Source organism: Stomoxys calcitrans, chromosome 4, assembly GCF_963082655.1.
Source record: "Stomoxys calcitrans chromosome 4, idStoCalc2.1, whole genome shotgun sequence".
NCBI lineage: Eukaryota > Metazoa > Arthropoda > Insecta > Diptera > Muscidae > Stomoxys > Stomoxys calcitrans.
The window spans coordinates 20,996,310-21,011,286 of NC_081555.1; the positions used below are offsets into that span (position 1 = coordinate 20,996,310).

The following is a 14,977-nucleotide window of genomic DNA, read 5'->3' on the forward strand; positions in this document are numbered from 1 at the left end:
CCATTTTTGCACAGTGGTTCACGCAAAATAGATTTTTCAAGTCTTGTAGCGAATTTTTTAAAGTTTTTCTCAAAAATTCGATAGTTAGACGATGATTTGGAATATAGGCCCTTTTGGATTAGAAACTAGACTTCATAAGCTGTCGTTTGACACCGGTTTCAAAGTATCAACTTTTTCCATTTTTGCACAGTGGTTCACGCAAAATAGATTTTTGAGGTCTTGCAGCGATTTTTTTCAAGTTTTTCTCAAAAATTCGATAGTTAAACGATGATTTGGAATATAGGCCCTTTTGGATTAGAAACTAGACTTCATAAGCTGTCGTTTGACACCGGTTTCAAAGTATCAACTTTTTCCATTTTTGCACAGTGGTTGACGCAAAATAGATTTTTCAAGTCTTGTAGCGAATTTTTTCAAGTTTTTTTTTGAAAAATTCGATAGTTAGACGATTATTTGGAATATAGGCCCTTTTGGATTAGAAACTAGACTTCATAAGCTGTCGTTTGAGAACGGTTTCAAAGTATCAACTTTTTCCATTTTTGCACAGTGGTTCACACAAAATATATTTTTGAGGTCTTGTAGCGATTTTTTTCAAGTTTTTCTCAAAAATTCGATAGTTAGACGATTATTTGGAATATAGGCCCTTTTGGATTATAAACTAGACTTCATAAGCTGTCGTTTGACACCGGTTTCAAAGTATCAACTTTTTCCATTTTTGCACAGTGGTTCACACAAAATAGATTTTAGAGGTCTTGTAGCGATTTTTTTCAAGTTTTTTTGAAAAATTCGATAGTTAGACGATGATTTGGAATATAGGCCCTTTTGGATTAGAAACTAGACTTCATAAGCTGTCGTTTGACACCGGTTTCAAAGTATCAACTTTTTCCATTTTTGCACAGTGGTTCACGCAAAATAGATTTTTGAGGTCTTGTAGCGATTTTTTTCAAGTTTTTCTCAAAAATTCGATAGTTAGACGATTATTTGGGATATAGGCCCTTTTGGATTAGAAACTAGACTTCATAAGCTATCGTTTGTGACCGGTTTCAAAGTATCAACTTTTTCCATTTTTGCACAGTGGTTCACGCAAAATAGATTTTTCAAGTCTTGTAGCGAATTTTTTCAAGTTTTTCTCAAAAATTCGATAGTTAGACGATGATTTGGAATATAGGCCCTTTTGGATTAGAAACTAGACTTCATAAGCTGTCGTTTGACACCGGTTTCAAAGTATCAACTTTTTCCATTTTTGCACAGTGGTTCACACAAAATAGATTTTTGAGGTCTTGTAGCGATTTTTTTCAAGTTTTTTTGAAAAATTCGATAGTTAGACGATGATTTGGAATATAGGCCCTTTTGGATTAGAAACTAGACTTCATAAGCTGTCGTTTGACACCGGTTTCAAAGTATCAACTTTTTCCATTTTTGCACAGTGGTTCACGCAAAATAGATTTTTGAGGTCTTGTAGCGATTTTTTTCAAGTTTTTCTCAAAAATTCGATAGTTAGACGATTATTTGGGATATAGGCCCTTTTGGATTAGAAACTAGACTTCATAAGCTGTCGTTTGAAACCGGTTTCAAAGTATCAACTTTTTCCATTTTTGCACAGTGGTTCACACAAAATAGATTTTTGAGGTCTTGTAGCGATTTTTTTCAAGTTTTTCTCAAAAATTCGATAGTTAGACGATTATTTGGGATATAGGCCCTTTTGGATTAGAAACTAGACTTTATAAGCTGGTGTTTGATACCGGTTTCAAAGTATCAACTTTTTCCATTTTTGCACAGTGGTTCACGCAAAATAGATTTTTGAGGTCTTGTAGCGATTTTTTTCAAGTTTTTCTCAAAAATTCGATAGTTAGACGATTATTTGGGATATAGGCCCTTTTGGATTAGAAACTAGACTTCATAAGCTGTCGTTTGAAACCGGTTTCAAAGTATCAACTTTTTCCATTTTTGCACAGTGGTTCACACAAAATAGATTTTTGAGGTCTTGTAGCGATTTTTTTCAAGTTTTTCTCAAAAATTCGATAGTTAGACGATTATTTGGGATATAGGCCCTTTTGGATTAGAAACTAGACTTCATAAGCTGTCGTTTGAAACCGGTTTTAAAGTATCAACTTTTTCCATTTTTGCACAGTGGTTCACACAAAATAGATTTTTGAGGTCTTGTAGCGATTTTTTTCAAGTTTTTCTCAAAAATTCGATAGTTAGACGATTATTTGGAATATAAGCCCTTTTGGATTAGAAACTAGACTTCATAAGCTATCGTTTGTGACCGGTTTCAAAGTATCAACTTTTTCCATTTTTGCACAGTGGTTGACGCAAAATAGATTTTTCAAGTCTTGTAGCGAATTTTTTGAAGTTTTTTTGAAAAATTCGATAATTAGACGATTATTTGGAATATAGGCCCTTTTGGATTAGAAACTAGACTTCATAAGCTGTCGTTTGACACCGGTTTCAAAGTATCAACTTTTTCCATTTTTGCACAGTGGTTGACGCAAAATAGATTTTTCAAGTCTTGTAGCGATTTTTTTCAAGTTTTTCTCAAAAATTCGATAGTTAGACGATGATTTGGAATATAGGCCCTTTTGGATTAGAAACTAGACTTCATAAGCTGTCGTTTGACACCGGTTTCAAAGTATCAACTTTTTCCATTTTTGCACAGTGGTTGACGCAAAATAGATTTTTCAAGTCTTGTAGCGAATTTTTTCAAGTTTTTTTTTGAAAAATTCGATAGTTAGACGATTATTTGGAATATAGGCCCTTTTGGATTATAAACTAGACTTCATAAGCTGTCGTTTGAGACCGGTTTCAAAGTATCAACTTTTTCCATTTTTGCACAGTGGTTCACGCAAAATAGATTTTTGAGGTCTTGTAGCGATTTTTTTCAAGTTTTTCTCAAAAATTCGATAGTTAGACGATTATTTGGAAAATATGTGCATATGTATAAGAAACTAGGCTTCCCTAGCTCTCATTTGAGACCGGTCTCATCGCCTTACTATTTTCCATTTGTGCACAGTGGATCAATCAATTTTACAATCTTCTTTATCTTGTTAGTACCTCTTGCGGTTATTGAGGGAACTAAATTTTAATGTTGGATCACCTTATTATTTTCTAGATCTTTTTTTGGTTTTTTGTGTTTTGAAATTTCCTTTTTATGAACAAATCCTTTTTTTTATTAATTAATTGCCTACAAAGTTCCTTAACAGTGCTCTGCTAATGGCAGTAACAGAGGACTGTTAAGTCAGTGGTTTGTGTCTCCACTAGTTAAATTCGGAATTTATCTTCACTCACATTTGCATTATTACCCTTTTCTTAGGGAAAGGGTAGTTTTGTCAGCCTTTCCTTACATATAGGGTGGCCTTATAACCCTTTTCTTATGGCAAGGGTAGCTTTATTACCATTTCCTTAGCGAAAGAATAGCTTTATTACGATTTGCTAAGGGAAATGGTAGATTTATTACCACTTCCGTAGGGAAAGGGTAGGTTTGTTACCCTTTCCTTAAAGAAAGGGTAGCTTTATTAACTTTCTCTACGGAAAGGATAGCTAAAATACCCTTTCATCCGCGAAAGGGAAGCTTTATGTCCATTTTCTTAGAAAAAAGGTACCTTTATTACCCTTTCCTTAGGGAAAGATTAGCTTTAATAGCCTCAGGGAAAGGATAGCTTTGTTACCTTTTTCTTAGAAAAAGGGTAGCATTATTACCATTTCCTTAGGGAAAGTGTAGCTTTATTACAATTTCCTTTGAAAATTGGTAGCTTTATTACCCTCTCCTTAAGGAAAGGTTAGATTTATTTCCCTTTTCTTAGGGAAAGGGTAGCTTTATTACCCTTTTCTTAGGGAAATTGTAGCTTTATAACCCTTTCCTTAGAGAAGGGTAGGTTTGTTACCTTTTTCTTAGGGAAAGGGTAGGTTTGTTACCCTTTCCTTAGAAAAAGGGTAGCTTTATTACCCTTTTCTTAGAGAAAGTGTAGCTTAAATACCCTTTCCTAAGGGAAAGGTTAGCTTCATTACCCTTTGCTTAGAAAAAGGGTAGCTATATTACCCTTTCCTTTGGGAAAGAGTAGCTTTATTAGCCATTCCGCAGGGAAAGGGTAGCTTTATTACCCTTTTCTCAGAAAAAGGGTGGCATTATTACCCTTTCCTTAGGGAAAGTGTAGATTTATTACAATTTCCCTAGAAAACGGGTAGCTTTATTACCCATTCCTTAGGGAAAGCTAGATTTATTACCCTTTCCCTAGGGAATGGGTTGCTTTATTACCCTTTCCTTAGGGAAAGGGTGGCTTTTTTTAATTTTTCTCAGGAAAGGATAGCTTTGTTACCCTTTCCTAAGGAAAAGGATAGCTTTGTCACTCTTTCCTTAGGGAAAGGGTAGCTTTATTACCCATTCCTCAGGGAAAGGGTAGCTTTATTACCCTTTTCTCAGAAAAAGGGTGGCATTATTACCCTTTCCTTAGGGAAAGTGTAGATTTATTACAATTTCCCTAGAAAACGGGTAGCTTTATTACCCTTTCCTTAGGGAAAGGGTGGCTTTTTTTAATTTTTCTCAGGAAAGGATAGCTTTGTTACCCTTTCCTAAGGGAAAGGATAGCTTTGTTACTCTTTCCTTAGGGAAAGGGTAGCTTTATTATCCTTTCCTTAGGGAAGGGGTAGCTTTATTACCCTTTCCTTAGTGAAAGGGTAGCTTTATTACCCTTTTTTATATTTAGGGAAGGTGTAGCTTCAAAACCCTTTTTTTAGGGAAAGGTTAGCTTTATTTCCCTTTATTCCTAGAGCTAGCGTAGCTTTATAACCCTTGCCTAAGGGAAAGGTTAGCTTTATTGCCCCCATTCTTTGGTGGTGGGTATAAAAATACTAATCAACCATAATTTGTGTACACACGCGTGAAGCTCGTTTCTTAAGTCTTTTGTTTTTGACATCAAATTTTAAACTTTCAGCTTGAAATCTTAAATCTAAAGGAGGATACAATTGCAGATAAATAACCATATAAGAAATTTTATTATTTAAATATTTAAAGCATTTAAAAAAAGTAGTCGTTCAAATAACAAAGTTTAAAAATTTAGAATTTTTACTTTCTTTGTTTTTTTTTTTTTGTGAAAATGCCTTTTAATCCCTGAACGGCATCCTATAGAATTTCAAAGTTTGTATAAATTTTATAGAAATCATTAGGAGCTTTAGTACTCTGCTAAGTTTGCTTTTCCCTCTCGTGGATTTGCTGTCACATGGAAGTTCTTCGTTAGACAACTCTTCATCATAGGAGGCAATTTTAAAAAATTTCCTAGAATTTCCATGATTTGAGCTTCTCAAAGATTTCAAACAATAATTGCCTGTGATTGCATCATAAGAGTATTGAGATTTTCTTGAGCTAAAGGACATCATGGAGCTCCTTGATTTCATATATTTTGTTATAGAGGGAAATTTTTGCATAGATCCCAAGGACTTTTTATAATCCATAAATTTGCAAAGTATCTGCAGTAGATGTTGACGAACCTGCAGAGTGTCTAAAACCAAATTTTTATACAATAAGCTAATGAGATATAAGCAGTCATTATTATCAAAAGCTTGGCGTCGTTTTAAGGTGTTTAAATATTCGCAGATTTCCTCTTCATCCTCCATGGTGGTGAGATTTTTAAGAAACTCCTCCAAAACATTCAACCTTTTATCATTTAGCAGGCCATCTCTAAGCAGATAGGACATAACCTGCTGAAAGGCATGAGTATTGTAATGGTGGACTACCTTGGTCTCATGAGATTTTCTCTTAATGGGAATTTCCATTCCTTTTTTTAAGGCTAAGCTCAAGGCAAACCAATTTTGGGGTTTCCATTTCTCACAGAAGTCTATAAGGTATTGTATACTATTGGGATCCATTACAGCTTGGCATTTTAAATTTTGAAAATATTCTTCAATTTTATGATCTTCTAACGCATGGTTGAGACTTTCCAAAAAGCTATAGATGTATATGAAATTCCAACAACTTTTGGAAGGTTTTTGGCCAAGTTTGTTGATTTCCCTATATAATTGCAGAGCTTCAAAATCTTGTGGTTGTAATTTATGAAAATTATTGCTCCAAGAAGTTTTTAAGTCTTTGCCATATTTCAAAAGAAACAAAGTAACTATTAAGGAGCTTTTTCCCTTGTAAGACCATTCCTCCTCGGATTTCATTAGGATTCTTAGAATGGCCCTTAAGGAATCTTCATTGAAAATCCCTTCATTATATAACAGTTTTAAATTGTAATAACATTTCTCCCCATCCTGCAAAGCTAAAGTTTTCAAAAACTCCCTTAGTCTTTGAAATTCTTCCAAAGCTAGAGATTTATTGACACTGGCGGAGAAGAGTAAATTACTCATCTCTTTAGTAGTGAATCGGGAAATACCCTCCTTCATGGCTTTACTCTTTGGCTTTTTATAAACTTCCCATCCATCCGTGCTTGTAGATGTAGAAGCTGAATTTTCTGTTTTTTCAACATCTAGGTTTTTCTCTTCAGAGGGCTTGGTTTGCAACAGATTCTTTTTGACATGTTGTTGTGAAACTTGAGATGTCTGACTTTGGGAACCTTTCCAATCCTTCAAGTCATAAACTTCAGTATCTTTTGCCTTTGCAGATCTTAAAGAGATATTTTCTTCGCTTTCGGCATCTTGAGAAAGTTCGATTTGTGAATGTTCCTTTTGGGAATTTTGATATAAATCGGAAAAAGTTTGACTTTTGGAGACTCTAAAATCCTTGGAATATTTATTTTCTGCTGCCTCTTTTCTCATTTGGCTCTTTTGTGGCTTTGGTGGTACTGTTGGTGGTTTGGAGATCTTCAAGCTTTGGTTATCGTTAGACCAATGGCCATCAATTTTATTCGTAGCCTGTAAGGACATTTTGTTTTTTTGCGGCAGAAAAAATGGGAAATTTTGAAAAATAAAATAGTAAACTAATGGTGTCAAAAAGAAATATTTTTTGGGATTGTTGGAAAATTTGTCAGGATTTTGAATATAGGTGTACTTTGTTCGATAACAAAAAAATAGTCTTGATTATTTCTTATAGGTCTTTTATATGGCACATCATGATCGTACTCATTGTGTGTACGTGTTAATCAACACGTACACACAATGAGCTTTTGCCAAAAATAATTTATCGATTTTTCTTTTCTTTAACTTGCCAAACATTTTTTCTCTTTTTATAATTTAATTTTTGACTATGTTTACATGTGTCGCACCATGATGTGTCATGTAAAGTCCCCATTACAAGGAAAAATAAATTAAAGTAAACAAATAACGAAAGGCTGTATAATAATAACGATTAAATTTAAAATAACAATTTTAAACAATTTACATCATTTTAAAATAACAATGATGTAAATAAACAAACAAACTGTGTTTTATTTTTGGTGCCATGCGGTACTGATAACGTATTATCGGCTGTGATCGCACGATATCGATAACTATCCAGTAAATTTATGCTCTGGAATTCTATCCATCAGATTTGCACAGGATAGAGTGAAAGTAAGACAGAAAACGATAACAAATGGAAAATTTTAATTAAGTTAAAAATATCCATAACATGTGTTATCGATATAATATAAAATCAATAAATAGTGTGTAAGCGTCTTTCACATTAATGCGGTTGGTGCAAGTCATGTTTTTACTAAACGACAAGCTGACCCTGCTTTTATAGCCAACTGCATACGGCATACCACAAAACGACACCTCTTTATGGAGAAGTTTTTAACTTGGCTAAAGGAGTCACAAATGTCGCCAGCGTTGGTAAAGGGTAATACAACGCTTTTAGATATTTTTAAGAACTCCATCAGGTTGCTAAAACGAGCATTTAATAGGTGGGCATGATGAACACAGATGAACAAGAATGTGTTATCGAATTAATTGTAGGGCAGAGGTTAGCATGTCCGCCTATAACGCTGCACGCCTGTTTTCGTATCCTGGCGAGAACATCAGAACAAATTTTCATCGATGGTTATCCCCTCCTTATACTGGCGACATTTGTGAGAAACCATGCCATGTATAAATTTCTCCCCAAAGAGAAGTCGCACTACGGCATGCCGTTCGGACTCGCCTATAAAAATAAGGCTCCTTATCATTGAGCTTAAACTTGATTGGGACAGCACTCATTGATTGTGAGAAGTTTGCCTCTGTTTCTTCATCGAATGGTCATGGGGAAATTTGCAGAAACAAAAAACAAAAACGATCGAAAAAGAAAATAAGTAAAAAAAATCGATAGCAAAATTTTAAAATCCTTTGTTGAAATTCTCACAAAATTCTTGTAAAATGTGTTATCGAAATAATAACTACTTAAAAACTATCGCACATAAATAACATTATCGATACCCAATTTAAAAATCCGATAACGAAGTTTTCACAAAATTCTTATAAATCTTAAAGTATTGAACGTATCACCCTTGAAGAGAATTGGAATTGCATATAAACAAATTATAAAATAAAAAGGTTAGTATTTTCAAACAAAATAAAATTTTTATTTCGATAACTTTTGTATTCGACATATCGTTTTTGTAATCTTGCTGTCCCCTTTGTATGCATAAATGCATTATATACCATTAAATATCAAGAATATGACACATTTCGATAACTTTTGTTAATAATACAATCCAAACCATCGAAAATATATTTTTATATAATTGACGTTTTGTAATTTGGCTGTTTTGTTTTAGCACACAATATATTTTTAACGTCTTTTAAGTATGAAAAATATTTTATGTTACTATAATTATGGCTATCGAAATATCAACTTCGATAACTATTGTTATCGAAATATCAACTTCGATAACATTTATTTTTAATATAAAATTCGATAACTATTGTTATCAACTACGACGATAATTTTTTATCGAAATATTTAGAGGTGTTAAGGTAAGAGTGGCTGTCGTGTTTAAACAAGAAAATTAGAAAATTTTACTTCATTGTGATACCACAGTAGCGCCAGACAGACCAAAGCCTCTCTTGGGAATCGAACCCACAACTACCGGGACACTTATAATTTATATAGTTATAAACATATTTTTTCAATTTTCATTCAATTTATAGAAGGATACCTGATTCTAATAAATTTTTTTATTGTTTTTTCATCTCATCACCACTCATCATTAAAAAATTCTGAAAAATAAATAAGAATTCCCAATTCGAATTAGTTCGATTACATGTTTTTTACTAAATTTCTCATTAATTCTATTATATTAAAAATAAAGTAGAAAATATATATTTTAAATAATAGAAATTATAAGGTTTATTAAAAATGTTGGTGTAAAATAACATTTTATTTCGATAACTTTTGTAATCGAAATATAAATTGCAGTATACAGCAATTTATAATTCGATTTGTTTTGTGTTTATCTATTTGATTATTCATTTAAATGTTTTTTCATTCAAACTATACGTTTCGATAACATGTGTTATCGAAATATCGATCATTTATGAAACATTAGAAATATTGTTTTATTGTCATATTTTGTTTTTATATAGTTTTTATTTAATTTTTATAGTTTTTGTTATCGGTTTTTCGATAACTTTAAAGTTATAAAAAATAATAGACAACTTTAAGGTAACAAAGAAAAATAATTTTAGTTTCATTCGATTTTTTCCACACAATTGCTGTTTTATTTAATTACTATGCAGTGCAAATCACGTGCTATCAGCTGGTTTTGCATGACATCGATTACTATCCGGTACAATTTTACACTGGAATTCTATCCAGCACATCTGAACTAACATAAAACACGTAGAATATAATCAATCAAACGAATCCTTGATTTCGATATGTCTTTTCAATACTTTTACGCCCCACCCTTATATCCCTTAAAATTGACATTATCAAAACAAAAAATAAATTCAGGAAATGTCTGACACGATCTTTGGTTAGTTATGTCCAAATTATTAAATAATGAAGATTTTCAAATCGAACCGCCTGATAAATGTCGTCACAATAAGATTGCCCAAAATATTAAGAAAATCTATCATCATGGCCAACCCGTACGTATTAGGACAGTTACACATTTAACAAGATTAGGACTAGAACCAGCAGGTGCCATATGCGAAAAAGCAAATCATACAAAGTTTCAATGTGCTTGTGAAAGAGGAAAGTTGCAACAAAAGGACATTAGGGTTGATGGTAAAGCTAATCAGGGCCAGATAAAATGTAATTGGCCTATATTTTCCTATATTGTCACCACATTCAAGGAAAGAAATTCCGATTTGGAAGCAGAAAAAAAGTCTTCTGCTGGGAAGCATACAGAAAGAGTAAGATCACCTTTAATTTCCAAATTTCGTGAAAATCATAAAAAGTCCAAAAACTATCTGGCGGGCCATAAACCTTTAACCATCTGGTTGATGAAACCCGTAAAAGCAATGAGAAGTTCTAGTACTGAGATAACTACGGAAAGAAAGGACTTTGAGGAAAATTTTAAAAATTATGTTAAGCCCATGGGAAGAGTTTGGTTTAAATACCCTTTGCATGAACTGGGTAAGGTTAACTCAATAAAATACCTTCGCCAAGTTTTCACTAAAGTAAAAACCCATGGAAAATCTAAACATAAACTGAAAAGTAAGCTAAATTTACCTTTAAATATTTCCTTTATTTCCTTTTCCTTTAAACCTTTCCAATTTACAAAAAATGAAGACAATCCAGAAGCTCAAAGGCTTACTAAAACTTTTGTAAAATCTAAGTTACGCTTGCATTCCCTATGTCAGGGGTATCCTTTGTCCAACTCCTCCTCTGGTACTAAAGAATGTGTTCTCCAAAGAGAAGATAAGACCAAGACAATGAATCAGGATTTAATTTACCTAAAGAAATTTGAAACTGTTGTGGAATTTTACAATGCTCATATTCAACTTGAGGACATGCAATACAAGGATGCCTAAAACGATGAAAATTTTCAAATGTTTTTGTTGTCATCATTTTTGTATATTTCAATAAATTTTGTTATCTAATAAAATAGAAAATATATAAATTTTGATACATTTTATTATAGACCAACAAATTTTCGATAAATTTTGTTATCGGAAAATTTTACAAATAACTTAATTTTATTTGTCTATAATAAAATCGATTAGAGTCACATTATATTTGAATATCAATATTTTTGCTAGCGACAAATCGATGATTCTCAAATTATCGGAAAAAAATATTGTGAACAATAAATTTTTTACTAATTTCTTTTTATATTTTTATTTTTCGATACATGTTGTTATCATATAGAATAGAAAAAAATAAAAAAATCGATATACTTTGTTATCTAAATGGATAATTTTTTCAATACTATTGTTATTTAATACAAAAATATGAAATAAGTCTTTTATCGGTTAATGTTGTTATCATTTGATCAAAAACATTAGAAACTGTTTTTGGAAAGAAAATTGTATTAAGACTAACGTCAATTCGATTGAAGATACATGTTTTTTCTTCAGTTTTGTGATTACATCTGATTATATTACATTATAATAATTTATTATATATGATTTTTAAGTTATCGGAAATATTTAAAATATATATTTCAATAAATTTTATTACATACACATTTCTTTCAAAGATTTGCCATTATATGATTATGATATATGATTTTTGAGTTATCGGAAACAATAAAAATGTTGATACATTTCCTTATAGTTAAATCAACAATTTCAAAAAAATTTTTATGGAAAAATTAGTTTTCTCTTAATTTTCCGAAATATATAAGCTTTATTTGGCTATAATAAAATCCATTACAGTCACAATAAATACATTGTAACAATGTTATTTGCTTTCTATATATAAATTTTAAAGTTATCGGAAAATTGTTTGTTTTTTTCATATCCTTATGTCTCCGAAAATTGTTCGATAAATATTTTTATCGATAAATATTTTTATCGATAAATATTTGTTATCGAAATCAATAAATATATAAAATCGAAATCGATAAATTTTACTTTTATAATATATCTAGAAAAATTAAAATTTGGTCAAGTTGCCGATAATAATTTATTTAAAAACAAACTTTGATTAAATGTCCATGTTTATTTATAATTTCCTTAAAATTGTATTTCAAATTTTTTTAATATAAACAAATAAATATTTTGTTAGTTTAATTTAATCTTACAAACGTTTAAATTTGCTATTAAAATCTTCGTTGTTTTCTTGAAAAAAACTTAAACTACAGTTTTTATTTTTTTGTAAGTCATTCGATAAATCTTTCTATATCATGCAAATTTGCACTAAAAATCAAATGTTTGCAACGTGTGGATTATTACCTTCAAAATTAGAAGGATATGCCTCTGCTGCTGCTGCTGCAGCTTAGCCAATACCGGTCATGTCCAAATAATATAAAAAATGCGTACCAGTCACGCTATGCTCTCTTGGCGGCGGGTGGTTATTATATTTGCTTCTTTTTTTTATTTTTACATAGTAAAAGTTACCACTCCTCCAAATTTTACAAGAGTCCGAAGAAAGCACAGACCGTTTAATTAGTTTGTTGGCCGTAATGAAAATGTTGTTAAAACATTGGCAAACAAATGGGAGTGCTAGACTAGAAGGGGGTTTGTCTGTAATAGCTACCAAAAAATTAATAAAAAAAAAAACGCAATCAATAAAAAGCCAACAATGTTGAGGGCCAAAGGAGCAACGCTCAGATGACGTTGGCAATGGAGCAGTGGGTGTAAGTAAATATTGTTGGTAGCAAGCATGCCGACACGCTTCTAACTCATTTCATTAAGTTATCAAGTGATTTTTTTACAGCACGAATTAGTTCTGAGTTATTGAAAGATTTTCCAAAAAGGTTAGAAGGGTTCAAAAAGTAAATTAAGATAACCACCTCTTTGGAAGCATCAGTAACTTTAAAATTACGGGAGAAAAATTGCATATAATTTTAAAAATACGAAAAGTTTTTACATTTTTCAATAGAATGATTGGCGCACGTTATTAGTTATTATATCTTTTATCGCATGATATCGCTATCTATCCAGTAAAAATTTGCACTGGAATTCTAAACAGTTATCTGACTTACACTGCATTGGCCTAAAATAAAACACAGCAAGAGACATTAAAATTTCAAAAAATCTTGTAATCGAATAATTTATTTTTTTAATACTTTTGGGGAAAATTTTCTGCTTTTTTCATTTTCAATATTATTTGCTATCGATATAAAAAGTTGTTATATTGTTATTGTTGCTGATTATGTTTATATATCGATAAATTTTGTTATCCAATAGAACAGAAACAATAAAAATTCAATAAATTTGTTATCAAAATCGATAAATATTGTTATCGAAAACGCTATACAAAAACAAATAATAACGAATAATTTTTTTCTAAAACTTTTGGGGCAAATTTTCTGCTTGGCTTTCTTAAGTTCAATTCGACAAATTCTGTTATTGCATGTTATCGATATCGGTACAACGTTGCCCTGATATTTTATGCACTTGCACTGGATACAACTAAAATAAAACACAGCTAATATTTCCATTCAAATTTTCATAGGCAAACTTATGACAAAAGATTCTTATATAAACATAAAACCTATTGGTCTAAGCTGAATCGAAGTCCAACCACAAAATAAAATGTACAAAATTTTTATACAAATAAAATTACTAAAACACTTTCTAGAGATAAAATTTTAAAAAGAAATTTTCATAGAAATAAAAATTTCCTACAAAACGATTGACAAGTATTTTTGTACCGATGCCGATTTGTTTTTTTTTTATTTATTTCTGTATATAAATTAAAAATTTTTTTGTAATAAAATTAAAAATCAGTTTCCTGTTTTTATACCCTCCACCATAGGATTGGGGTATATTAATTTCGTCATTCTGCTTGTAACGCCTCGAAATATTCGTCTAAGACACCATAAAGCATATACAGCGGTCAAAAAAAGTATTCATCATTAGCAAAATTGATAATAAATTCACTTATTTTGGGTAATTGAAGAAAATTTAAAGTAAACAAATAATGCAGTTTTATGCAATAGTTTATTTTTCGTAATATGTTTTAAAATAAATTCAAAAAATAAATTTAATTAGCGCAAAAAATGCAATTTTATATAATAACACCAAAAACAGAACAAAAAAAGTATTCATCATTGATGTGCTATCATCAAAGTCAAATTCAAATATTATTTGGGAATCCCCCTTTTCTGTTATATTTAGTAAAGGAGGCTTTGCCCTTGACAGCAAATATTTAATTTCATTGAAAATATAGTTTTTGTCAAAATGGGTCGTAAGCAAAACGAGGTTTCTGATGAGGTAAAAGTTTTGATAATAAAACACCACAGGAATGGTTTAACTCAAAAAACTATCAGTGAAATATTAAATAGACCACGATCTACTATACAATCCATCATCAGAAAGTGGACAGAAACGAAAACTGTTGACAATAAACCAAGATCTGGTCGACCAAAAGCACTTTCAGTTGGAGATGTGCGTTGGCTAGTGCGGCAAGTTCAGAAAACTCCGAAGACAAATGCGACCATTCTTCGTAAAAACACTATGGAATATTTAGGGAAGGAAGTTACTACACAAACAATTCGAAATACACTCAAAAGGCATAGTTACAGAGGAAGAACTGCACGTAAGAAGCCCTTTATAAATAAAATAAACCGAGTGAAAAGGCTAAACTTCGCAAAAATGTATGTAAAACAGCCCGAATCATTTTGGAAAACAGTCATTTTTGCAGACGAGAGCAAGTTTAATCTTTTTGGGTGCGATGGAAAGGTCATAGTGTACAGAAAACCAAATACAGAGCTTGAAGAACGAAACACAGTTGCTACTGTAAAACATGGTGGAGGTGGTTTAATGGTTTGGGGGTGTATGGCGGCTTCAGGAGCGGGAAATCTTGAAATTATTAATGGAGTAATGGATCATAAGTATTACATTGACATTTTAAAGAGGAATTTAAAAGATAGTGCTGTAAAACTTGGGCTTGGTAATAACTTTCAATATTATCAAGATAATGACCCCAAACATTCTGCTTTAAATACCAAGATGTGGATGCTGTATAACTGCCCCA

General features: G+C 31.4%; 2 protein-coding genes across 6 annotated transcripts in view; one reads left to right on the top strand and one right to left on the bottom strand.

The window, feature by feature from the left end:
- Positions 1-14,977, bottom strand: part of LOC106085189 (uncharacterized) — a 60,862-nt gene that overhangs the window by 24,850 nt on the left and 21,035 nt on the right. The window lies entirely within an intron of this gene.
- Positions 9,839-11,001, top strand: LOC106085236 (uncharacterized). 2 transcript variants are annotated; one of them, XM_013249370.2, is made up of 2 exons: positions 9,839-10,546; positions 10,622-11,001. In XM_013249370.2, the coding sequence occupies exons 1-2, from the start codon at positions 9,868-9,870 to the stop codon at positions 10,861-10,863; spliced, it is 921 nt and encodes a 306-aa protein (XP_013104824.2). In that variant the 5' UTR covers positions 9,839-9,867; the 3' UTR covers positions 10,864-11,001. The 2 variants fall into 2 exon arrangements, with proteins under 2 accessions (XP_013104824.2, XP_013104835.2); XM_013249381.2 differs by having other exon boundaries at positions 9,839-10,465.

Excerpts from the sequence above, each read along its gene's own strand:
- LOC106085236 (XM_013249370.2), top strand. The coding sequence starts at position 9,868 with ATGTCCAAATTATTAAATAATGAAGATTTTCAAATCGAACCGCCTGAT. Across the intron at positions 10,547-10,621 it reads ATCTAAACATAAACTGAAAA|ACAATCCAGAAGCTCAAAGG; the intron begins GTAAGCTAAATT and ends CAAAAAATGAAG.